We start from the raw sequence: 27584 nt of genomic DNA on the forward strand, positions 1-27584 counted from the left end.
AAACTCCAAAAATGTACGGTGTTCCATGGTTGAACTACTGATGTTCGGAACTATCTGCAGGTCCGTGACCCACGTGACTTCCGCATTCCTTTCTTTCTATAGAAGTCCACGTATGGGATCTTGAGGTTGTCCTAAAATGTACACCGTACTACTCTCTTTTTACACCACTCTGGCTGCAACTAAATGTTGACTATTAATTTGCCCACCCCCTCAACTCCGTGCGCTTTGTGCATCTTTATGTTAGGTGGGTGGGATCAGAGCCTTATAGAAAGAGAGTTACGACACTCTTTGAACAAACCAACACACGGTCACAGGGTTCATGTAGGCCTCAAAAGTTCCAAACATCTCAACGCTGTCACTCGGGATAAAGTGCAAAAAACGACTATTTCCCCCGCAATTTCCGCTAAATATTGACCAATAATGTGCAATTACCAATTTCTACACTGTCTGTATTTTGTCAAAACAGTAGTTTTGGGAGGGGCAGAGACACAACATTTGTCACTGTTCTGAATTTTAGAGGTAAGTGAGACTGCAAACACATCATTGAATACATTTATCGATTATATAAAAAATAAATGTTAGTTTATGCAATATACTGATCAATATAAGCATGTCTGCAGTGGATTATAATATTTCTTTATTATTAAATTTCTTTATTATTGATTATGATCTTTATGATCTTTTTACATGATCTGGGTGGAATCAACAAGCAGTCGTCTTAGGTGTGTACCTGAATAATAATTAAAAAAAAAAAAAAGCATTATGAATGTTTTACAATGGTTAATGAGTAAACTGTCTTTTGGGGATAGAAAAAACGCGACCTATACGTGCCTTACCTAGGGAAACATCTGACATCAACTTGTGTTCTTCCATATTATTGGGTTAATGGCTTGTTGGGAGTTCCTACTTACCGACAAATTTATCATTTAACAACAGAGTTTGTTAAACGAGTGTAAAATTACGTTAATCTGCAGCAGCTCTAATTACAGAGACATGCTTGTTTTCAGTGGCTAAATTACAGGTTTTTAAATTGTGTTAAGCCTTACTTTGCACGGGATGTTTAATTATTTCTGAAATCCCTAAAAATCTCTAACTACATTTAAAAACACAAACAAAGAATATGCAGTAAAATCTATGGAAAACCAGTACTAGTTGTAAAAACTGAAAGATTAACATGACCTGCACATCTGAGAGTCAACATTACATTCTACATGAAAATGGAGATTTAGATAACTGGTACATTCACAAGAATAAGTCAAATGGGTTTAAGTGGAGTGTGTTACTTTCTACCAGTAAAACATTACACAGATCACTATGTTTTGGAGGCTCTGCAGTTTTCACCAGGATAGAAAGAAAAGTTACATTTTAACTTTGCTTTTAACCAAGTTTATTTCTGTTATGCTTATGTTAAAATAAGAGGCGTCACTACAAAAAATAAATCGCGTTTCTACCTACAGCTGTTGGCATATCTGTGTGCAAACAGATTCTGAATTAAAGAGCTGCATATACTGACACGAAAAATAAGATCAGACACCAGTCCTCTCCACCATTTGCATAGAGCATTATTTAATTTAAAAAGAACAGCGAGACATACAGATTTGACAGGGTCAGTTTCAAGGTACAGTACAGTACACAACTACAATGACGTGAATTCCCTTTTTAAATAAGATACACCAAATTTCAATAGGACTCAATCCTAAAAAAAAAAAAAATTAAAAAAAATCAGCAGTGCAGACTTCTTTTTTTCTCTGTTTCACTTTGCATTTCTTTCAAGTCATACATGTAATGAGGGATGGATTGTGCAAATATACAAACAAATGCAATAAAAAGGATGATTAAGAAATAGAAATCTGGTAAAGAGCAAAATATCTGCAATGAGTATACATAGTACAGATCATATGGCATGAAGGAAGCGAGGTAAATCATAGAAAGGATGTGGTAAAGGTAACTGAGCGCTTCGTGTTTAGTTACACAACATACATTCATCTCACTTCTATGAAGTGACTTTTTTTTTTTTCCAAAGAGCAGGAATGTCATTTGCACGAAAAGGAGAGAAACTGTTTCTTCACCCCAGAACAGAATATTGACCCTTGTGACTAAATCTCTCATCGATATGTGTGGGAATCACTTTTGGAAACATTAAATGTTGCGCTACACGTTTCTACACAATACATACATCTTTTTACAGGTTCTTTAAGAATGGACAAGGCTTTGGGAACGCAGTAATCTGAGCTCCGTTGAGCAAGAAAAAGAAAACAAAACATGGTGCCGATCATTCTTCTTCAGAACAAGGCATCCGTCTGTATGCAGAAGACCGCAAGTTTCACTATCCATTCATTTTGGGGCCTTTTTATTGCATTTTCTGACATTCCCTGAAGAAACAGCTCTACATGAAGATAAAGTAAAGTTTGAACAGTAGCACTCTCTTGCTTTGTAAGGCTGACATTGCATGATGTGGAAAAATCCAACAGACGTTAGGAATTGTGCTGCGATACCCTCTGCCACACCGAAAAAACATCACATAGCTGCAGGTCAAAATCTGTCACTTGGAGGCTTTAAATTTCTGCCACGTCGGCAACATTTGAAAATATCCTCCCCGCATCACACACCGACTTCGGAATTTCCTTCTAAACAACGGCCAACACCCACACCGAAGGACTGCAAATTGTTTGGCAGCAAAAAGAGAATGATTGCCTAACAAAAGTTGAAAGCTGAGAAGTACCAACTGTACTCAGGATGGATTACATGTTCTCTGAGGATTAATCCTCAGCATGGACGGTCCTTTACTGTTTGTTTGCAGCTCTTTTCCTTCAAAGTAACATGCTTTCTCTAAGCTGTATTGCATGCATTCGTTAATGTTCCCAAATAAGCAGTCTTGACTTCAGTAAATGGTTTTAGTACCATGAACACTCACAATATGTACATCTGGCAACAACATTAAAAGGCTCCCGTGGATAATCGCTCTTGTATAATACAATGTTAAGAAACAAGAACCTTCATTTGTTAGATAAGGCTCGAAGGTGTGCAACGATTTCACAATCACATCAGTTTGAGAGGTTCATTCTTTTGTGATGATTGACAATCACCAAAATAAAGCACAAATTTTCTTGGAAACACGAGAAAGTAATAAAAGTCATAAATAACAAAAAACTAAAATCTGTACAGTCGCGCAAGTGTGCTCGCACACATGAATAAACTCTGTCACGCAGTTCAGTGTAGTGGTTGAGTGATGTCATTGTCTTAAGACTTCACTAAAACGGTGCAGAACTAAGTGGTCATTACTTGGTATAATCAACACCCCACATGCCATGGATCAGGTCATAATCGCGATCAGTGTTTCTACATTCACACAAAAAACAAACCAAAAAAAAAAGAAGAAAAGAATGACCACACAAGGACACACAAAAGTGATGCAGCTAAAACAAAAAAAAAATGGTGCTTAAGTTTGGGACTGGACCACCGAGCGTGTTTTGCTGTTCAAGGTAAAAATGGAGCTGGAGATAAACAATGTTCTGCTCCAGCCTGTGTTCACACTTGCTGTGTGATTTAGGCAAGTCCTTGTACACAGGGTATATATGTCAAACTGAAGAGAATGGACAACAGACCGCTTCCTTTCTCTTACTTCCTCTCAGACTGCGTGCAGTGCTGGAACTGGGCGAAGCTGAGGAACACTTGTTCCAGTGATATCTGGCTCACACAGTAGTCTTCAATCTGGTATTTCTCTTTGGCTGCCTCCAAAGTGCCGAACACCTGGATGGGATTGGAGAACGGCGGAGGACAGAACATTAAAAAGTGTGTGATGAAACTCACCTTTTGTGCTGGGGAACAAGATGGCCAGCAGCAAAGCAAATCAGATTCTACTGCAATGCGAAAATTCAAATGCATACACTTATATTTATGCACTTATGTAGCTACAGATACAGAATCTTTTCCCCCCCATACTGTTTATTTGGTTGGTTTGCTTCATGTTAAGGTTTTCCGCAGGGCATATTTGAACATCTGCCCTGAGGTTCGAAACAATATTTTGGATTTCAGTGCATGCAACAGAAAGCCCGTGCTTTTAAAGAACAACTCAGCCAACATTTCAAAAACAGATTTTGTTCTGTATCCTAAAAATATTCAATTTCTATTTAGCATTTTCGGAAATACTGTGGTTTAAATAAATGTTTTTTTTCCATTTGTTTGATTTTTAATCTAGTCATTTTTACATGTAAGCCCACCGCATTTTGGAGTCCACTGTTTCAAATTTATAATAATCGATTATAATAATCTATAATACTGGCAAAAGTCAAGGAAGGAGATTAGCAACCTTCACAATTCAGTTACTGTTTTAACTATTTATTTACTAATTGTTATTTTGTCCACTAGATGGCGATCTAACACAGGACAAATGCAAGGACCGATTTTTCATTGTTTAATCGTAAAATCATCTAACTGTACCTGTGCCCAGGTTAGGGTTTTGTCAGTCAAATGGTAGTGCACCATGCCCTGGTGCTCATCTTTCAGTTGACTTCCTGTTGCAGAGGAAAATTCACAGTTAGATCAGCTTTTTTGTTGTTTTGGTCAGTCAGACAGACAGGGGAATTCAAGTTTGAGAGAAATTCTAAAATGCAATTTAAAAACATCCGTCTTATTTTTCTATGGCTGTGCAATGCACAGTTATTCCCATTCACCACTATCATACCACATTATGGTCTGCTTTTTTTGCTCTGTAAGGCTTTCGGACACCTCTTACCTGGAAAAGTGCTTTCGATGAAGTCTTTAAATAGTAGCAGGTCACTGTCCTCCAACTCTGCCTCCACGTGTACTTTAGCCAGCAGAGTGTAGCCACTGCCAAACTTGCTCTTTAGGTGTTGGGGACTCCCGAGGCACTTGAACTGACCATTGACCATCACTGCAAGCCTGGTGCACAGGGCCTCACACTCCTCCATACTGGCAAACGGAAGAGCAGCAACAGGTACTTTGCTTTTAGTAATCATGATGTAGCAATAACACTTATTTTAACTAACACGTGACCTAGTCTAAAGAGTTCACCTGTGAGAAGTGATTATTATGGCCTTGCCAGACTCCCGAGTGCGTGTAATGGCATCCCACAGCAGCCTCCTAGCCACAGGGTCCATCCCTGTTGAAGGTTCATCCAGGAAGATGACTGGAGGCCCACCAATAAGAGCCATGCCAGCACTCAGCTTCCGCTTGTTACCACCACTGCGTTTGATCATAAGGCTTTCTTAAGAACTTGCTCAATAAAATAGAACAATATCCAGAATAATGTGAGTACTGTCTAAGACAAAGATCTACTCACCTGTAGCTGCGGATCAGTTTGTCGGCATGAGGCTCGAGCAGCAGCGACCTCAGAACATTCTCCACACAGGCTGACACATATTTCTCTGGTATTCCTCTGAGCCTGGCATACATGCACAGAGTCTCTCTTCCCGTCATATGGTCCAACACAGCATCAAACTGAGGACAGTAACCTATGCGCTGCTGCACCTGAAATCCCAAGTCAAATTTCAGTGGCGAAAGCAGTGAGGCTCAGCAAATAAAAGTTTATTTTCAACCCAAAATCTGCACTATTGGGGTCAGTGTAGTTTACACCCACCAAGCCCTTATCCCTCCTCTTACCTTCTTAATGTCCCTCAAGATGCTGTATCCATCGATGAAGGCGTCCCCAGATGTTACGCTTTCATCACCTGTCAGCATCTTGAACGTTGTGGTCTTCCCTGCCCCATTGAAGCCCAGGAGGCCAAAACACTCCCCTTTCCCCACAGCGAGAGACAGCCTGTCCACGGCCAGAAGACTCTCCCCGCTGCTGTACACCTGAGACGGACAGATAGCAGTGGCTCTTTACCACAATTTCACATATGAGGATACATGCTTATTTCAGCACTGAGAAGGGAAGCTACATACCTTGCTGAGCTCCTGCAGTATGAGTGGGCTGCCAACCATAGACTCCACTAACGGCTGGCACTCCAGAACCCTCTTCCTCTCTTCGGCCACATCTCTGTCCTCTGGTTGGAGAGCTGCATCTTCTGTTCGAGGCAACTGGGGTAAAAAAAAAAACAAAAAAAAAACATGAAGTCTAAGACATTCCCCAAACAGAAATCAATACTTTTCTTTCTATTCCCTCATCGGTTCAACAAATTCAGTCCATATATGTGCCTTCACTCTTTGCGTCTTTAAAAAGTTTCCTTTTTTAAGACTGCAGGCTTCCTACACAGTGCAAGCTGGAGTTGCTTGGGCACTTTTTCAAAGGACGGGTCAAGCAAAGCCTCGTTAAAAGCGCCCACAATGCATCTACCTGTTTGCGTCTTCTGCACAGGGAGGTGAGGAGCCGCCAGAGAGTGTGGACACACTGCAGCTCAATGACAAACAGCAGTATAACGAAGACAACACCCTGCACCGAGAAGGCTACGAGAAAGCGCCCGACGCCTGGCTCTGACAATGAGAGGTAGTTTTGCTGGTATGTGATGTCTAGAACAAACAAAAAAAGAGAAACAATAAGTCGCATTAAAGCGAGAAAGATGCACAAAGGAAATCAAGGAATTCTATCAATGTTCAGACTGGTGTATCATCTATCCTTATTTACCCCCAAATTCTACTTTACTTTCCATTAACTGACATGAGGGCCTTGTTTGAATAAATTCTGGAATCATACGAAACATAAAGAAAAAAACCACTTGTTTCATAACAAGCGGTTATGTTGAGGTTGCACTTACTGAAGAACTTGCAGATTGTTCGGGTGACAGGACTGGAGGTGCAAAATGAGACGAATTCGTAATTCTGGTAGAACTGGCTAAAAGACATCCCCAGGCAGTAGTTTGGGAATATCAGGAAAACCTTGTCCAGTAAGTGGGACATGTTCTGCAAGTTCAGCTCTGGAAAGGAAAAATCAGAAGGAGGCAGTCAGAACTGATGGAGACATTTTTGAAGCATTTTCCGGATCTTCTTCATGCTATGCAGCCTTTTTTTTTTTTTTTTGGTAAACTGGGGATTGTGTGAAGATGCAGGCATCTCCTTTGGCACATATGAAATCACAGCAGAATTTCATTTTTTTTTACCATTTCACAGCATGGAGCTTCACACATCCCACTCATTACCACAAAGGCACTTCAATCGACTGAGTGTCAGTTCCTAGAACATGATCCCTCACGGTCTTCCCACACATAGACATTGCATATTGTATTTGGTAAGCGACATAACCAATCCAGCAGTATAAGACAATAATCAAAACATATTCAAGATGTAGATATTTATATATTCCCAAAAAGAGTGGTTTGGCTGCCTTTACCAATTTTTATTCTGGACAATGTCATATTTTGAAAAGTCGTAAATGTCTGGCATAGTCGATGGTTTGTCTCTCACCAGGTATTGTCATGATGGTGACAGCCAGAAAGGTGGCAGTGCCAGAGATCATGTTAAAGATGGTGAGGCGCGTGTAGGCAGTAGCCGCAGTGGAGAAGAAGAAACTGAGCAGGTACATCAGTGGCACAACAGCCCAGCCGTACAGCAGCAGTAACAACAGCACATAGATAAGGTGGCCGTTGTCCACAAAAGCCTTGATTCCAAATGCCTGAAATACCACCTGGGTACAAAAAAGAACGAAAGATATGTACCGGTGTGAAAAACACATCAAATCTAGGCAAACTGTAACTTCAGCCTGGACAACTCAAACCGCTCCGTTAAGACTAATCATCATTCTCAGTATCTTTATTCTGTGGACCAGAACTAGATCTCAAACTGACCAGCATGAGGAGGCAGGGAAGCAAAAAGTTGACCAGGTCCCACAACAGGGCTGAAAACCAGAAGTTCGACAGGTAGACGCCGCTGACCTGCTGCACATGCTTAGACTTGATAGAGGACTCTGTTACGAGCAACAAGGCGAAAGTGCTGGACAGGGAGGCCATGCCATACATAAGGTTGATGGCTATGGCAAATCCCGTCTTACCGCTACAGTGGGAGCAAAAAAAAAAAAGAGAAAAAAGAGTTAGGATAGAGTATAATAGAGCAAACATTAATATTGATCTAATTCATCATGAATTAAGTTCAACACTTCTAATATTCCTTGTCATGTTGTATGGACAGTGATCATTGTTTTTTTGGCCCAAACTTGCCATAATGCATCATTTCAGACTGTTTTAATGTTGTCATATAAACAAATCTAACCCCACTCTACTCACTCTGTGAGCTGGCTCCGTGCAGCCTCAGACAGATTGCGTGGCATGGGGAAATTCCCGATCTGGATGGAGGCATTTGGCCCGGCTAGAAGTTTGAACAGAGCATTATCCACCATCATGAGGGCTGTGGCTGGCGTATGGTAACCCTGGTTGTTAAAGTAGGCCGTTGCTTCTGCATATTGGCTGCTGCTACCACGAAAAGCAGCACCCACCACACACCGCTCATTGAAGCTGCCGCCTTCTTCATCAGCCTGGGTTAGGATGTAATCTGTAAAGTCTTAATGGTGAAAGAGGAAGAAGCCATAATGTCAATAAATCCTTGATACTCACATGCAAAGATTGATAATACAGTGGCCCTTTGGCACAGATTCACAAGGCTTGTGTGAAAGGCCGCCTTCAACCGCATGCATAGAAGATAGACACCCTGATCAAAAAGGTTGCCATCTCTTTAAGAGGTGGGTTGAATAGGTTTGTGGATGCTGTGTCTCTGGTCCTTTAAAGATTGTAAAGTTGAAACTATGTCTTTTTCTCTTTTTGTCTTTATTTGTCTTCTTCTTACATGTATTTTTTGTTGTTGTTGATATTAATTTGATTTTTAGGTCTTTGTATTTGCCGTTACACAGTTTCTTTTTAGTTTCTAAAAAAAAGTTTTGTAGTTGCTTTCGGTTATTTTGTAGCTGTTTTGAGTCATTTTGTGAATCTGTAGCCGTTTTGTGCCTCTTTGTGGTGGTTTGACTTTTAAGGATTTGCAATAGACATTTTACACCATCTGAATCATGTTAATAAAGCTACAAGCTACTTGTCTTTCTTATAGTGCTTACCAGTTAAATTGATGAGTTGACCGAGCTCAGCAGAAAGTTGGGAAGTGTAGGTATTTGCCAAGGCAGAGGCAAGGGGACCAGCCCCAGGCTGCAGGGCCACAGGGACCCTGGTGGCACCATAGCGACTGAGTGCGAACTTCAACTGCGGTGCGTCCCGGTGATTGGGAAAGGTGCGTGCCACCACTAAGGCCACAACAGTGAAGATCAAAGGGACCAGGAACTGAGCCACCATCACCTTCCAGTTTCTCCAGCTGTACAGCGCCCTCTTCAGGAACATGGCATAGAACTGTTGCAGGTGTAGTCTGACCTGGTGGAGGAAAATACGTGCAGTGTAAGTAGTGTGCTGAAAACAACACAAGCACCAGATCGTTTCTGCAATCTCACCCCAGTGTTCAACTTAATGTTTGAGCAGTCCTCTGAGATGAGTGTGCCGCTGTCTGTGAAGTCAGTGACATCGGTCAGGCCGCTGATGCTGCTGGCGTCATCCGTGGTCCAGTCGTGAGAGCGCCTCTCGTGCTGGTACTGCAGCGCTGGCAGCTGAATAGCCTGGATGTCTAAACTAGAGTCCACCAGCTTTCCTACCCTGAAAACAAAAAAAAGCTGGATAAATAAAACCTTTATGTCCTTCATGAAAGACAAACATCCATTTTTACAAACATGTGTATGAAATAGTTATTTTAAGGGAGAGAAAGAACACAGAATAAATAGTTATTACTTCCAAGATATTTCCTTTAATTAAGGCAAAGCACAAACTGTATGCATACAGAATGTCCAACAAAAAGATTATGTGTGAGAAGAGTTACTTACTACTTTAATTTTTCTTTTCTTTCAATACCTCAGTGAGGCTGAGAGAGCTAGAGGCTGCCTGCAGAAAAAGCTATTTCTGGAAAGTTGTATTAGCCCTTCAGTATGAGAATAGCACCTACACAGCAGGCTAAATCCAGCTATATTAGACACCCTACCCTCAATTTGGCAGATATAGAGTGCTTTTCTAAACTTACATTCTAGTTTCCTCCAAATAGTCCATTAGTATATTGTTTCTTTTCTGGAACTTTTATGTGGTGAGTTGGATTTTTTTTTTTTTTTTAAATAAAGAAAAAAGGAGAGAAATAAATGTAAAAAATCCCTCAGAAAACATGTGTTATGTACGAGCTATTCCTCAATACATAGCCATGGCCTTGTTGCCATGTATGATGTTTGATGTATAAGGTAAATGGCCAGTACACACTGCTGGATTCCCAGTAGGATTTGTAAATAACGAGAGCTTGGCAGAACCAATTATGTGCGACAGTGCAAGTAGCACGCAACGTTAGCCTTCTGCGTTGGAAGCTGCCTTGTGTTTGTTGCCATGGATACAGAAATCAAGTGAATGAGGAAAAAGATGTGACTGATGATTGAGCAGCAGGCAGCTGGAATTGAGATGTATGAGCAAAGAGGAGAAACGCAAGCAGAAAAAAAAATGTGGTTTAAAAGTAAACAAAGCTAGCTTTTTGAAAGAAAGTGTTTTATAGAGAAGGTAGAATAAGGATGCTTTAAATAAAGGAAAAAACAGCAACCACAATAATTCTCTCTAATGGTTATGAATGTAAAATATTTCACAGAGAACCATATAAATACGTTTTTTTTTTTTTTTTTTTATTATGTGAGTGGTATGATGAAAATCACAGGATTTTCATTACCTATAGCAATTAAATTGCCAAACAGCAGGAGTGTTACTTCCAGCATCAAGTCCTACTGATATGGAAAATTAAAAAGTCTAGCACAATCATCTATGTTATACATCTCCTACCTGAGGAAAACCTCCTCCATAGTGGTCACTGAGGCTCCGAAGCTGGCAATGCCCAGCTCCTCTCTGTTCATCTCCAGCTCAGCAAACAGCAGTTCGAACCTGTGAGAAAACACAAGCAAAGTGTAGGAGGGAAACAGATTACACGGTACCTAAACAGTCCAAAACAGTCCATATTATCACATTAGCTCTACATGACTAAAGCGAACATGAAACTAAATTGTAATCTGACAAAAAACTAATTATCTGGAGGGAAACTTCGAGAAACAGTCTATTATAGCACATTTACTATAAAGTTTCTGTGTAGTGCAAATTCATAATAAATCTGTCACAAGTATGTCTGGAGAGTGGAGTGGTCATATTTCACAAATTTGCTTGCCTATATTTGGATGTTCAGTAATGTGCTGCCTCCATTCAAACAGCTCAGAGAATTGATCATTTAGTCCTTAACTTCAGCAGGAGTGACTCCAAACCACTGCTCTTCGCCCCTTTACACGCTGTGTTACTGTTAGCACTTTAGTGTGAATGAGTTGAAGCCAGACTAACTCACCTGCTGGTGCTTTCTTTGGGCAGAATATACGAGAGTTCGGCTCCAGCACTGCTCTCCAGAGTAGCATTTGGAACATACATGTGCACAAGGCGGGTGATCTCGGACACGTTACAAAGAGCATCCTTCACTATCACCATGTGGTAACCAGCACCTGGCAAACAGAGAACGGGGACAGACCTGGATCATTAACCGTGGAAATAATGTGTTTAATATCCTGTGTTGAAAAGAGACAGTGTTTCTTACAAGATTTAAAAAAAAAAAAAACACAAAATTGATCAAAAATTTAATATGACGCTGAAAGTACAAAAGATCTGTGGTCATTTTATTTCTTGAAAGAAGAAAATAAAACGTGAACATATTTTCGTCATATCTGTGCAGCTCTACGAAAGGATGGCTGTCCTGTAAAAAACATTTGGATGCTGATGTTTTGAGCCTGCTCCAGCCACTTCTACTCCTTCTTCACCTACCATATTTGTTCTTAAGGAAGAGTGGTGACCCGCAGCACTGCAACTCGCCCCCTGCCATGATGGCTATGCGATCGCCAAGCAGGTCGGCCTCGTCCATAAAGTGAGTGGTGAGCAGGATGGTGCGATCTCGTCTCTCCCCCTGTAGAAGGTCCCAGGTGGCACGACGTGCAGATGGATCCATACCTGATGTGGGCTCATCTAACATAACAACCTAAATGAAGGGACGTTAAAGCGTGAGATGAAGTAATAAAGTAAAAAAAAAAAAAAAAAGGAATGAAAGAATGAATAATGCTAAAATTCCCGACCTTGGAGTCTCCAATGAGGGCAATTCCAATTGAAAGCTTCCTCTTCATGCCGCCAGAGAGGGTCTTGGATCGGGCCTGTTTCTTGTCCTCAAGGTTCAGGATGCGGATGATCCGATCCGCCTCGTCTGAAACCTTGTCTTTCGAGAAGCCTTTTAACTGGATATAAAGCAGATCAAAACGTTGAGTATAAAAACATCATACCCTCGTCCATACCACAGTATCTACTTTATATCAAAGAAGAGCCAAGGAGAAATTGTCTGCATGTATCTTTCAAATCTCTTTTTCTTTTAAACTAATCTGGGCCAAAAACAAAGTAAATGTTCATTCATGTATACATTTTTTTTGTTACTTTGTTTGTTTTTGCATTCTTGAATGAATCCTTTCATTTGTTATGCATTGACATAGATTAATAGGGAACATATTTAGGAAAATAACAGAAATGACAAGATCAGACCACTCACTTTCCTAACCATTGTGCATGCAGTGTACGTACTGTGTGTATGAGTGCCTAATTGTGTGAATACCTGTGCGTAGAAGAGGAGGTGCTCTCTAACTGTAAGGTTATCAAACAAAACATCGTGCTGAGGACAGAGTCCCAGACTGCGTCGAATCAGCGCCATGTCCTGACAGATGTCATAACCATTGATATAGGCCCTGCCACTGGTCGGAGGAAACAGACCTGAAACATGAAGGCAAGGGTTAATACTGTCAATATGCACATGTGTGTGTGTGTGTGTGTGTGTGTATGCAATGCTTGTTTGCAAATGTGCGTAGACTGGTAACCTGTAAGCATGGACAGTGTTGTGGTCTTCCCAGCGCCGTTGTGTCCTAGCACCACTGTGATCTGTCCCTCGAACATGTTCAGTGTCAGATCTCGTACAGCCTGACGTGTCTTGTTGCCCACTTTGAACTCCTGTCAAAAAGGAAATAATCCAAAACCAGAGTAATGATTAACATTGCTTTTGTGTGGTTATTTGCAGCATCTAGTTGGGGACCTTTGAAACAGGTTATGTTTGTTATTAGTTTCTGGTTTTCCAGGTGGTGCCCCATACTTATTTTCAAATTCTTTTATCAATAATTGATTGTAAATGAACACATAACTATAATTGTTAATAACTAAGATAGCTCCTATTGTTTCCTCAATTACTTGGACTCTGACCACAGGTCAGAATGTCCCCTCTAATGCATTTGTGTTAGGCTGCTCACCTTAGTGAGGTGTTTAATCTTTATCCCAGAGACTAGTCCAGCTGGCTCCTCTTCGATAAACTCCCCTTTAAGAGCCTTTTCTGCGTCCTCCTCTTCCTCCTTCTCATTCACCAAAGCCATGCGAGGGCTGCTGCACCAGTATGAAGGCTGTAGATAAGGGTATTAAAGGAAATAATATCAGGAATGTTCTTAGGTAACGTACACACCGAAAGTCAAAATGTCACCATACATTGGGAACATATTGTGTTGTCACTCATCATTGAACCTAGTTAACTATGGGGTGACGCAAGGGAAGAAGAGCCAATCTCCAGACAAACATCATTATTGTTCATGTGCACGAGAGGGGATTGTTTCCAGGCCAAAGCACCCTTTGCTGCACTTCCTTAGAACCAGTCAATCCTCCCCTTACTGTGCAACAGAAACAGCATCCACATACACAATGGATCCAGAGTGAAGTGCGTCAGGATCTAATCCACACCCTGCTGGCAGTCTCTGTAATTCCTGACAACTGGGAAATGGGTTAGCATGAGTTTATTTTCGTGTAAGCACGAGTGTGTGTGTGTGTGTGTGTGTGTGTGTGTGTGTGTGTGTGTGTGTGTGTGTGTGTGTGTGTGTGTGTGTGTGTGTGTGTGTGTGTGTGTGTGTGTGTGTGTGTGTGTGTGTAAAGGAACACCATTTCATGATAGTCTACAGTTGTTGTAAAGATAAATCTTATTTGTCTTGGCTGGAGAGACTCAGACATTTCCTGTTTTTCTAACCAGCTGAACTTGAAGACTTCCTCTGGCTGATATGTTGGGACCTCTCATTCCTATTCCACACCACTCCCACTATGTCAGAGCCACTTTCACTGAGTGGTGCTGTGACTTTAAGACAGGTTAATCATGGAGAAGACCTTGGCCGTGACATGATCTGATTGAGCTGTAAGTGCTAAATACCACTGACTCGAAGCATTCTGTAACATAAATCAGGTTAAAACTTTCTGAAATACAGCACATTATAAAATAAAGAAATGACACTGTTTGACACTATGAAAAGGGAGCGAAGGGATGACAAAACACAACCAAAGTATTAAGGAATATTTTGTTTGTCGGTGACATCCCCTTTTTTGGTCCTATTCTTTCGGGTATGACACAAATTACCACTAATGTAGACATATAAGAACTCATGTGTATGTGTTCATGTGTACAATCCCACAAATATATCTCTAATTGTACTTGTTTGTTCATATTCCCAGTGAAGCGTACCAGTAAAAAGAAGTAAGATGGCAGAGGCACTCCATACTCCCCAGGAAAAACTGCCTCCATGTACCAAGCCACCAGCCCATACAGCACAGAGTCAAACAGCAGCAAGCACAGAACCTGGGCCAGAGAGAAGTCATCGTCCACCGTCACAGGGTCAAACAAGTTTGACCACTGGACTCCAGTTCCTGAAAAGCAAATAGTGGATGAAAAATGCAATTAATTTGAACAAAAAAATTTACACAATCAAAAGATTTGAACAAAGACACAACTCTCACCTTTGCCTTCAAACATTCCTATTAGCTGTGCTCCCATGGCCATGGCCACATTAGATATAAGGCAGGCTGAAACCTTCTGGGCATGGCTCAGTAAGTCATAGCGTGGCCACAGGAACAAATAAGGCAGATAGCTGAGGAAGTACATGAAACCACCCGCTGCCGCTGCCACATTGGCTAAAGTAAGACAGAAAAAACATGATTCAGAGCCTTAAAAATGGAATGAATTGAGAATTTGTATTTTGTTCTGCTAGTTGATGTACAAACACACACACCAGCATTGTAAGCAAGAGCTGACAGACTCAAACTATTTTGTGACATCTAATTTCCCCTGATTGGCAGAGCAAATCTGTGGGTACTGTTCAGATCGACCATTGAGGCGAACAAAGGGAATGGAAAGTCAAGTAATGTGAACGAGGAGAATGAAAGACTTTCAAAGCTTTTTTTTTTTTTTTCACTCCTACTTCAAAGAAACATGACAGGAACTCTTCTAAGACCTCCTGTTGCAGACAGTGGGACATTTTGTAGCCTGTCTCGAACTTGCATCGATCGAGTGCCATTATCTTTTCCTAGAAGGCACATCAGTGGGTGGGCAAGAAGCATTCTGACAGCTTTAAACACAAAAGGGAGAAAAAATTGCCTGTCTTTGTTCAAAAATGGACGAGGTCGTCACTGATGGACAGCTTAGTTGAAAACCAAGAGCCTCAAACCAAACTGATGTTTAAGTTACAACTTATTGTTTGCAACTGCAGTGTCACGAAAAACAAAATGACGATGAGGCTCAATTAGATTTGCAGCAGTTGGCACTGCTTAAATAATTCAAGTCAGGCTGTCTGATATCACAATTGGGCGATTGTTCATGCAGCACAGCAAGGCCAGGCTGAGTGACGACAGCTGGAAACAGCAGGAAGAAAGGACAACAGCAGGACAAGATGAATAAGTGACACGTCACAATGTCAAAGCAATACAGGAAAACCGACTGGGAAGATACATTCATAACTAAGAACAGAAACACAGCACGTCCAAATAAGAGGCATCCCAGTGTCAGCAATAAAACTGAAGCTTTTTCTACCTCTGACCTCTGTGGAAAAAAAATATGTTATAAATAATAATTCTTTATGTGCGACTGTAGTGAAAAAAACGCTCTATGAAAAATAGCCGAAGTAGTATTAGCAATCTGAGATGCTTTGTTGAGAAAAGCTGGAAGCGGAAGGATGCTGGTTTGAAAGAAAGGCTTTGAGAGAGAGCAAAGAGGGAGGGAAAAGAGGAACGTGAGAAAGAAGAGACTTAAATAGTTGCTCTAGTGCTGACGTTGCCCTGGCTGAGCAGTGTGTTTGGCTTTCACACGAGTGCAGAGGAGTCCAGAGTTACAAATGATTTGCCCACTTTTGGAGTGAGCAAAACATTCTCTTCACACAGCAATGGCACCGTACAACGCATTCTTATTGGTTCTGGAATCAGGTATATTAGTCGAATATTTACTCTATTTAAACTATTGCGCTTAAAGTCACAGCAGAACATTAGGGAGTGAATGCGAAAGATTTCAGCAAAAACTTGTGTCAAAACCATTTGCCCACATGTAGACAACAAAAGACTGACAGTCGAAAAGGGACACGTGTATCTAAAGAAAAGAAGTGACGGACAAAAACACCCACCTCGTGAGAAGAAGGCACTGATCATGAAGCTGAAGTTGATGGTGGCCACAGTAAAGATGAGCAGGAAGAAGAAGACCAGCGTGGGGTCGCTGTAGCTCAGCACTGCACCATTAGGGCTCACCTACAATTACAGATTCAGTTTCAAGTGGCTGTTATGACTTGGCGCACCAAATTCACAGTTGAGGTATTCCTCTTATTTACTTGAATAAAAATATCAATGTGGGGAAAAGAAGCTAAATTCTTACTAAAAGTGAAAGTCCGAGAATGACAAGTCCTGCTAAAGTAACAGTAGGTAGTTTGAGTATTTAGGAACTGGCCTGGCTCTAACGAGTGAACTAATGAGTGAATGAGCAGTGTAGTGTCATCACAAGGTGGTGATATTGGTTAGGTAACAAAATGAAAAAAAAAAAAACAATCGCTTTGGTCACATAGAAGAAAAATCCAGAGATCTTCAGGATTTTTTCTTTTGCAATCATTTCTTCATGTAGGCTACTATTGGCCACATTGCTTTTATAAAAAACAGATAGATCTTCAGAGTTACAGATTCTTTGGCAAAGGCATTTCCTCCTTCCGTGCTCAAGAGAGTGTAAAACCTTTTTACCATTTTCCTTAATTACAAGCCACGTACATCCTTTCAGACACAGTCACCCAACACTTCTACGTTTGTACACTACAGTCTCACAGGCTAAATACTGCTTTTTCTCTGTCGTACACACATTCACACACTGATGAACGCATCAAAAAGAAAGCAATGGTCAGTATTTAGCCCATAGGCAATTTGACACGTGGATTGGGAAATCTGGGGATCAAGCCACTCAACTGTTCCCTCGCCTGAGCTAAACCTCTGAACCCAAATGTAAAAGGAAGTAAATCAACCAGCCAGGTACTGATTGAGGTTTGGATGCTTCATTTACATAAAATAATTAAATAATTAGTCTTGGAGAGATAACCTGTGATTTCTATAACTGTTTCAGTAATTCCACACCAAACTCAACTGTAGATAATGACATTGTGTAAACTCTTGCTTAACGAAGACGCTCACTCAAAATATAACAGGAGCATTACTTGGTTATGGAAAGATAACTTGTAACACTAACTCACTTGGATGCAGAGGAGCAGAGTAACAAAAAAGACTGAAATGGAGAGAAAGAGGAAGAACATCAGGAACCAGGCACTCCAGTGCAGCCAGTTGCTGAGACCCATCATCCTCATGTACTCCTGGGACGCACAAGAAAAAGCAGAGATAAAGCACCGGTTTTGCATTCGAATGACTGATTTCACCTCCTATTGCAAAAGCTCGCAAGCACACCTTGAGCTTCCTTTCTTTTTCCTGCACCACAGCTCGCACTATGTTGAGAGAGGTGTACGTGAAGCTGAGCACCAGTAGAAGGGGCAGCTGGTTCTGAATGGCCAAGATGAAGACGTCGTATATGAAGGCAGGGTAAGGAAACCGCGACAGGACCACTCTGATCTGTCGCAGCAGAGGCGTCGCAGCGGTTCTGTTGTAGGAGCGCATGATGGCTAGATCCACTGCGTGCTGCACTGCCAGAAAGCCTTCTCGGAAATACCCTTTAAAAAGAAATTAAATAAAATATTGATACTATTAAAAAATGCTATCATTACTAATCCAGTTCCTAGAAATGACTCGTGGCAGGAACCCACTTAAAACGTGACCTGTTCAACAAGCCAAAAGCTTCTAAGCCTCCATCTAGAAAGTAATATGAAAATGAAAAAGTAGCTTTCAGAAACAGCAAGCTTGAGTAATTCTGCATGTGGTGGATGCAAATCAATATTCATTCGACTCTAAAAGCTTGTCTTTTCTATTAAGGATGTCAGGATGACTTCAGCTTTAGAAGTACGTCTCTTCCTCCCATTTCTTTTCTTTAAAAGATCTATTGGCTGAGGTACGGTCAGACAGTGCCTTATTTAATTCACATTTTATCGTTATGTGACAAAACAATATCAACGACAAATAAAAAAAAACGCTGCCTCTTAAACAGCCACTGCAAATTCACTCAAAGCACATCAACCAAAAGCCTAGATAAAAAGGCTCAACATGCCAAAGATGTGCGGGGCCCTGGTTGCCATGGGGACACGGCCCGAAGAGACGTCTGTCACTCAAGATGCAGACAAAACAAAAAAAGGCTTTTCTCGTCAATTTAAAAAAGAAAAAGTTAAACACTGTTTGGAAACTTGATAGATATTCAAACATGAAAAATGGGAGGATTTTAGGGAAACATTTGTTCCCTAAAACTTGTTTTCGAACAAGTAAACGTTCTCACCTGGCGTGCCACCTTGCCTATCATACTGCTCCCTTGGGCCCGGGAGCTGAAAAAGCGGAAAGAGGCTGAGCGTGTGCCAGTCTAGGTCGCTATTCGGGTTCAGCTCCGACTTCTCTTTCGGTGGGGCATTGCGGGGGGTGAAGGTGAAGCGCAGGTGGTAGCTCACCTGTAAACAAGAGGGGGGGGGGGGGGGTAAAAGGGCAGAATGAGTAGTGAATGTTTTCTTGGTCGAACACCACGAAGGAGGGTAACTTAGTTCTTGAATTTCCTCCATTCTTTTCTCCAAACTCTTCCTAGTTGGTTTACGTAACCTTTTTGAACCACGTTGAGCAATAGAGCAACAATCCATAACTTTTTGGATATCCTAAGATGCACTTTCACAAACAAAAAAGGTCCGATTTTTGGTAGATCTGTGCTCAATAAATAAAAAAAAGTTCCCACCCACACATGAATGTAATTCTCCTGAATAATAACACCGGACTCTCGTTTCACCATTAAATTAGATGTTAATCCTCAAAATTTACACATATTGGAAAATTTTCCTAAACAAAACAAAAAGATGCGGTTGAATAGTTAATCAGCTGTGTTCTCTTCATCTAAATATAAGACCTGCCTGGAAATTTGATGATAATTTAGGTCATATTTATTCAGAAATATAAAAGAAATTCTACTTTATACACTTATACACTTTCAAATCATCATGTTCAGGAAATAAAAAGTCAAAATGAGCCTGGACAGACAACCAAGGAATGGAAAAAGTTAATATATCGTTAAATATTCATCATACACAAAAACTGACATAAAGAATGATTCAGATAAAATCTACACGCTTGATTAAAACAACCGGAATAACTGTATTCCGACAATGTTCGATATGTATGTATCCTGTGTACAAATCCAAATGTCCAAAGCTTCTTCTTCATAATTTTCCATTCATCATTAGAGAACTACCAGCATCTACTCCACTCAATTTCAAAGGAGCAACGGTGAAAGATAAAAGAAGGCGGTACAATTGACAATGCAAACAGACTAGAGGGAAAAAAAATGGGGTCACAAACTTAATTCACTCCTCTACTGCACTAAACATTGGGAGATCTCAGGCCTTAGGTTTGTCAGTTTCTTCCATCACAGCCACACTGCATCTCTCCGACCTCTCTTTTGTCAGGTTTTTCTGGCTACACAGGAAACAAAACCGCTCTCAGCTGGTAGGATCGGCAAAACCGTGACAACCGTTTACCCTTTTTTTTTCAAACTACAGCCACTAAATAGGTTAACCAACAGGATTTGAGAAAGAAGATTAAAGTGCCCAAACCAGTAATACCAGTTTTTTTCGTACAATAAGATCAGCAAAGCGACACTTGCCCTAGTGTTCCGAGGCAAGAACTGTGCACCAGCACACCAGAGTGTGTGAAGAATGTTATTGTTGTTTTTACCTGTAGAGGCAGGGGCTCATCGTCATGAGTGAAGGGGTGATCAAACACAACAGCAGCAAGCAGCTTTCCTGACAGAGGGTCATTTCTCACATAGGTCTCAAACTGCTCCTCTGTCTCAAAGCCACGGGCTGCAACAGAAACAAACAGACACAGACACAAAGCACATTACGTTAGTCTTAGCGTGGCGTTCATCTCATGTACGGTGACCTTGCTCCTCACTATTCTTGTTGACAGGCAGCACATTGGTGAAGATGTAATCAGCATACTGAATTCTGTGACCAGTTTTATCAATAGTACGGGTCAAATTCCAAAGTGAAAACAGCGTGCCAAAAACACAAAAAGTCATAAAGACACCACAACACAGCTTGGCAAATCCTGAATAGTGCGCAATAGAATGAACACGGGGAGCAGAGCAATAACAGAAAAACACTTCTGGGTTGCGTTTAACTGAATCGAATCTATCCGTTTCCAGCTTTGCTCAGTGACACGTTCGATTGTTCTATCAAGCACACATGAGGGTAATCTGAATCTGGCAAAGAGCATCAGTATCACACAGCTCTGCTCGGGTTAAATCTGGGTCATGTTCATAAAATAAACACTTGTGTGACACATCGAAGGCAAAGAAGGAAAAGCAAATAGCTGCCAAATTCACAAGCACTAACATTCACTTGATACACTGTTGAAAAGGTTATGAGTAGGTTAGCCCAATCTTTCCCAAACGGAGGATCTTGCCCCTGAAGGGTACTTCTGCAACGCCAGGGAGTAAAAACAAGAAGGACCATCAAAAGCAGTAAAATATGTGAAGCTAGGCACCTCGTCGCCGTTGTAACAAACCGTTCCTTCAGGCCTAACATCTAAGCTTTGTCAAAAAATGACAGATTTATGTTACTTTGTGTGTGAATGACAACCCTACGATTCTCCATCGATAAATTCCCCTCCACCTGTCTTTCTGAACGTTCCGACCAGTTCAATTATTCATTCGTGGCTGAGCAGGGATCTCAGATGGCTGTGCACAGGACAGCCTTACACAGATCTGTCTCTCTGCTCATCTCTGCTCTCAGCCTCACGCTGCAGCACAGCATGTGTCCGTCTTGTTAATTGTCTGTCAAAAGGAGAGCAAATATGTAAACAGCCCGTTTGCACACCTGTCAGTCAGACCGTCTGCGTGTTGTGATGGAGCCACGCAGTGGAGGTGTGTGCGTGTTTGTGACCAACAAAGAAATGGCATGCTAGTGTCCTGAGGGAGCGGGCAAACATACTACAGTCAGTCAGTCAGTGTGCACTTCCTCCTTTCCCTGTCTTAATACCCAGCTGATATGGAGGTAGGGTGTGGTCGGTTTGCCCTACTGAGGACTGTTTCTGGAGAAACCATTGGCGTAACCACGCATTCTCTGGGGGGGTCGTGTCCCCCCCAATATTGAGAAAATACCAACCTGTCCCCCCCAATATACAGCAGAAAATATGTAAAACGCATGTTCTCCTTTTATGAACCCTGTCAAGGGATCGGTCGCTTGTTATGTCTTGTTTATTTTCAATTTATTTCCGTGTGTTACCATGGGGACGTAACGGCTGCGCCGCGGTCGCCGTTGTTGATGCTAACGCTCCAGTCAATGAGAGTGACCCAACGGGCGCGCCGCCGTCTCAGCAGCGGCTCTCGTTATCTTTACGTTGGACTTCTACTTTGGACGGAGCCGCTGCTCAACCGCGCCAAGCTCAACAGGAGCAGATTGTACCAGAACAGGAAATCCAACACAGAATCAACAAAATAAACTTCCGCCCCCTTTCAAAATAAAAAAAAAAACTTAAAACAAAAATAACATTAGACTATTAGACTTTTCATTGTTAATGCACATTTTGAGACATTGACACAATAGAAATGAACCTGGACTTAAAAGTCCTCAGCACATATTTTGTTAAAGGAAAAGTCTGTAATTTGTTACATCATTAGCTGTCCTTATTAAAATATTAACATTGGAAGCTGTCCTATTTGCTACAGTACTACTGGAAGAGCATAATTGTATTTGGTAGGTGTGTTTAAGGTCAGTAAATAGTAAGCAACTAACCAAAACAAAGTGGGGGGGCAGTCACTGTCTCGGAGAAATTACACTATTCCTTTAGATGTGAACTTACATGGTCAATGTAGTCCTCTAAACTATGTTCTAAATGTCCAATTTTTCATATATAAATAAAGAATTGTAGATAATGCACTTAACAATTTTGCTTTTCTTGGACCCCCCCCAATGTCTAAACCATGGTTACGCCCTTGGGAGAAACCAATATCCAAAGGTCATTTGATGACAAATGTTGACATGGCTGTAGTATTTGTTTCAATGGTGACAATGTAAGCACCGACAACTGTTGCCGTTGAGCATGCTGCCTATTTCTTCTCGCACCATTACCCACCTGAGGAGAGAGACAGGCTGGCTCTCACATCCTCTGCCACCTGACGCACCACACTGGAGTTATGGGGAACATAGGCCAGCTGTAAGCTTCGCAGGAACGGTTTCGGTAGACGGTCGACGTCATAGCTCTCGTAGATTGTGGCATTTGGATAGTCCTTAAAAGGAACCTTCTGACGCAGCACAATGAGGATGCCGGAGAAGAGCAGAGGAAGGAGTATCTCCACCAGAGTTACCAGGATCTGACGTTTCTGGAGAGTAGAAATGGAGACATTTGCTCAACAGAGGGCATGATAAATACAGATTTTTTTTTAAAAAGTGTAGTAACATATATAGAAATGAAGACAGATACAGGTTTTCGAGAGGAAATACAATGCCTGACAGGGCGTTAGGGGGATCCGATTAACTCAAAACCTTCCATCAAAATCAAATTCAATCTTTTAGGTATTTTCAGTTTGTTCTGAAAGTGCCAATTCCAAATAATTTTAATCAAAGAGAGTGGTTTGGGTATCAAATTCAGTCTTTTAAAAAATATTCAGAGTTAAATGAAGACTGTTCTACAATTTTCACTGTTGAAACATGGCTTAATATATAAGCCGGCCTCTTCTCACTGAGTGACTGAAGTACAAAGTGACTCGGACAGTTTTAGGACATTAATCAGTCAATCTCGGCAAAGCAGCTACATCTAGTGACGGCACTGAAACAGAATGATATAGAATAAATTAAACCCCATTACAGTAACATTCCCCGACAGTGCAAATTTGGTGATGAACTTCACTGAAAGGTAACATTTAAACATACCGATTTGTGTCAAGCTGTGGACTTAATCTTCATACTTTCTCAAAGTATTTTACAGCCTCGTTCACTCTGATGTACATTTAAATAACAAAGTCCTTTGAGATATAGACAAAATAGTTCAAATCGCTCTTGCTTCTATGCCTTATGCCGGTTTGCTGTAATGCGCGTGGTAAAAACTGACACATGTTCTCTGTAAGTTAAAACTTGTTTTTAATACTGCCCAGTGTGTCTGGTGTCATTCAAAGCTGATTTTCAATGCAAACAAAACAAACCATGAGAAGATGTCAATGGTAGAAATCAAAGCAGGTGAATGCTCCAAGCAACATCAGGGCTTTGATACGGAGTCAGTTTCTTAATGCATATACTCAGGAATTCTAATAGATATCTCCCTCTCTTTTAAGACCCAATATTGAGGACAAAAAGGGGGGAAAAATTGAATTGAAGTTGAAACTTGAGGCCAGAAGGCTTGTTGCTACGTCTGTGTTTGATCATCTACATGCTTTCATCTTCATAATGCTAACACACATCAAATACTTAATCCTTAACCTTATTTTCCACTGCACTTTGTAGGCTTAGTTCAGATGTTATGCTTTGTCTTGCAGTAAACTAAACACCAGTCATCCTTCAAAAAAAAAAAAAAGAAAAGTCATCGGCAACCACTCATTCTGTTTGACCCGGACCGACTGAGATGATGTTCCCGATTCTGGCTTTTCCATATTCCATTTATTTTTATTTTGTGTGCATGCTTCATTTGTATATACTGTGTGTATGTCTTATGTAAGCATCGCAAGCCCCTTAGCCTAGATAAAAAAGTATAACACTCAAGAGTCCTGCTTTCCTAACTAAACATTTAAAAAAAAAAAAAAAGAAAGCTCCTAAGCTAAGTAGTTAGAATTGGTATGCGATTTGCAGTCATCGAATTCGTCAGCAATCAACATCTGACGTCGCTGAACTGGAAAGAAGACAACATATTCTCAAGAACAGACCATACGCTTCTTATGTAGCCTTTGCTAAATGATGCCTTAATACAGCAACTGCAATGCACAAGCATTCCTTATGAAGGTAAAATGTTTTAGAAGCAACAGCCCCCACACGCATGCTAAGCAGCCAACAAACCATTGCATTGCTCAACAGCTAAGCCATTGTGAAATCATTGAGTGATATTAATGTTCAGCTTTATGCAAGCAGCCTCTCGGAGCAATAGATAAACAGAAATGTGCTGATATCCTGTGCAAGTAGAAACCCAGCATTGTTGAAAAATGATCCCCTATCTTCTGCAAACTGACGGGCCTTAAATCTAATGATATGGTGTTCTGGAGGCACAATGGAAAAGCCTGACAGTGATGGTTCGTGTCTCCTGATTCCCATCTCATGGTGTATGTCACAACAATTTTGAAAAATTTTAAGAAGTAAAAGGTAGAAGAAGTGACTTCTCAAGAGGATCGCTTTGTAAGGCTGGAGGACACGTGACAACAAACATGATGACTTGGCAAAGAGTCGGTGCAATAACTACACAGAAAAAACGTACTGGATTGCCTCTCAAATAGCTGGACAACATCGGTGAAGTCGTTTGAGCAAAATGTTAGGAAGTTTACTGTATTTATGATGTCCCAAAAGCACATTACTTAAATGCTGTCATACAGGCGGCTTCTCTGTAAATACAGCTGACAATACACAGTCACAAACCACATCAGCACTTAATAAGGAAAAGCAAAGTCTAAATGTAAGTGCATCTTTCTTCCAACTCACCTGCTGAAGATAATTTTTCCACACCAGCAGTCCAAACTGTCTCACAATAGCCATTTTGAAGAGGACACAGGTCACACAGTCCAGGAAGATTTCTACAGGGGCTGGAGGCAGAAAAACGGGGGCATTTTTAAGTTCAGGAAAAAACTAATCATCTTCTTGAAATGACCGAGGGACTCTCTCGGTTTCCATTTGACAATAACAGAAGAAAACAAAAAAAGAGAAGTGAAATTGAACAATCATCAGTAATCAAATGAGAATGATTTTTTAGTTTCTTACAATAACCACACTTATATAAAAGAGTGAGGAAATAGAAAAATGTTTCAGCCTTGGACAGAGAGGGCTGATAAAGGCCTGAAAATTAGTAAGAGCAGTTGGGGGAGGGGAGGGCAGGGGAAGGGGGTGGAATAAAAGAAAGACAAAGCCATAAAATTGACACGCACACATATGGCCATGGGGAAATTACCTATTAGGTTGATACAGCAATAAAAAGTGATTCGGGAAGCCACCTCTTTGTGACATATGTCATGAAACATCTCACAGTTAATGTATGCATACTTAGAGATAATCCACAAAGGGTGATCAATAAATTTGAACAGTCGGAGCCACATGATCTAATTACCTCAATAGAGTCTCAGATCACACGCTTTTTCCTAATTTAAGACTCATCTCACAACACACCGCGACATCTGAATCTAACAACAACAACAATGCAGAGACTGTCTGCCTTCACACTGGTTTCATTCATCGTGGCAAATCAGGAGTAATTTTGCGAATTAATCGTGTAACTGAGTTGAGAAGACCATGTGCTGCATCTTAAGAGCAGCCACTTCTTTATTCGCGTGTTCCACAAAACAATAATCACACAGAAGCCGTTAAGGACGTGGACCTTTTCCTCATGAACCTACAAAAAAAAAAAAACGTCTTTCTCTTCTCTGATTGGTCCAAAGCAGTTTTCAGTCTGTCCTGATTGGACAATAACCTGCTTGTCAAGCCAAACGATGGAGCTAAGGTACAAAGCCAGGAATATTAGAATTATTACCTTCAGTTCAACTTTATAATAGAATTTATTACAACACATTTACTCGTGAAACGATTTTTGAATGTTTTATCAATAAGTGCGTGTTGTTACCTTAAAAACACGGGTTTCAGTACATGAAGAGCACAAGCTGTGGTCCCTCTCCAGTCGAGGTGAAAACAGTTCTTCCTTATTTCCTTAAACAGGTATCAAAAACATTACTGCGGAGCTTCTTACTTCCCCGACATCATCGATGCTCGGTCGCATAGGGTGACGCTACGGATGTCGGTAGCCCAGTCCAGCTGTATCCCCTCCAGTTCGCTGCCCGCTAGCAAGGCGATGACATAGCACCAGCGGCTGGATAAGCCTGTAAATGCATGGTACAAAACGCAGCGGCAAACGTCAACAAAACATGTCACGTGATCTCAGAGAGAGCAGAGGGTCACCTGATCCCAACAGCTGGAACCGGCGCGTGTGTAATACATGTTAAATGTGTATTTGCCATGTATTTTCTCAACATATTTATTCTTACAAAAAAAAAAACTTGTTTGTCTCGGTTATCTTCTCAAGGCAAGATTAGATTATATGTAAACTTGATGAATGACGTTCGTAATGATTTAACCCAAACAGAATTACTCCGACTCAGTCTCTCCTGCCCCATTGTTTTTTGTTTTCATGTTGTACGTTTCCCTTTAATTTACCACTCTGCCGTGCTTCCATAAAGCCTGGGGAATTGCAAATACAAAATGAAACAGGGGGGAGGAGAAGAAAAAAAAAGGTTATGGAGACATTAAAACATTAATCAATGTGATTGATTATAAAATGTGATTATCATGCATCTTAATTGCGTTATTCAGTTATGCAATGTCATATCCTTAATGATTATTTGGTATCACACACACACACAAAGGCCAGCTGTGAGATGTCAGATGACGTAAACGCAGCATTTGACTCTCCCCGTTTGGGTGAAAATCTTCATATTTTCACCACATTGAGAAAACAACTATCCGACAAGCTTTTTTTAATTTCGAATCTCTGTCTACCATGTGCACTGGGAAAATCGATTGATTTCTAGCTGAAAACAAAAGTGTTACTCCTGGGAAACATTGGCGAATGGGAGAACAACGCAGCACACTGCATGAGCTAACCAACAAACTGCAGTGAGTAGGCTATTGCTAATGGGAAACAATGATTCAAACTAGATCAAATTACATTGTGCATCCCTGTGCTGGCAAGGCATTAAGAGAAACAGCAAAAGCAAAAAGCAAGAAGACTTGTTTTTCCTTCTTCTTTAATTTGAACTCAATACAAAACAATTACATATTCACATCATGTCTTATAAGAAAACACTGTAGAAAAAAATTGTGTGACAAAGAAAACTGCCTTTTTGGAATGAAGCAAAAACTATTTCAAGTAGTAGTGGCTTGTTCT

At 40.9% G+C, this 27584-nt stretch overlaps 2 protein-coding genes across 2 annotated transcripts in view; one reads left to right on the plus strand and one right to left on the minus strand.

The window, feature by feature from the left end:
* The window catches only part of LOC140274018 (transcription factor Sox-9-like), a 411498-nt gene that overhangs the window by 375972 nt on the left and 7942 nt on the right, over window positions 1-27584 (plus strand). The window lies entirely within an intron of this gene.
* abca3b (ATP-binding cassette, sub-family A (ABC1), member 3b) lies at window positions 1545-26533 on the minus strand. Its single transcript, XM_072369624.1, has 31 exons — window positions 26268-26533; window positions 25139-25239; window positions 22596-22842; window positions 20193-20320; window positions 18760-18925; window positions 17787-18046; window positions 17579-17695; window positions 16478-16598; window positions 14826-14999; window positions 14554-14735; window positions 13310-13456; window positions 12887-13016; window positions 12628-12782; window positions 12104-12259; window positions 11799-12009; window positions 11332-11482; window positions 10785-10883; window positions 9380-9578; window positions 8996-9302; window positions 8178-8451; window positions 7743-7947; window positions 7363-7582; window positions 6717-6875; window positions 6299-6471; window positions 5908-6042; window positions 5623-5817; window positions 5303-5490; window positions 5035-5205; window positions 4736-4932; window positions 4441-4514; window positions 1545-3750 (listed from the first exon to the last, which is right to left on the minus strand). The coding sequence occupies exons 2-31, from the start codon at window positions 25190-25192 to the stop codon at window positions 3619-3621; spliced, it is 5127 nt and encodes a 1708-aa protein (XP_072225725.1). The 5' UTR covers window positions 25193-25239; window positions 26268-26533; the 3' UTR covers window positions 1545-3618.

Source organism: Leuresthes tenuis, unplaced genomic scaffold (assembly GCF_036924035.1).
Source record: "Leuresthes tenuis unplaced genomic scaffold, fLeuTen1.0.hap1 SCAF_17, whole genome shotgun sequence".
NCBI lineage: Eukaryota > Metazoa > Chordata > Actinopteri > Atheriniformes > Atherinopsidae > Leuresthes > Leuresthes tenuis.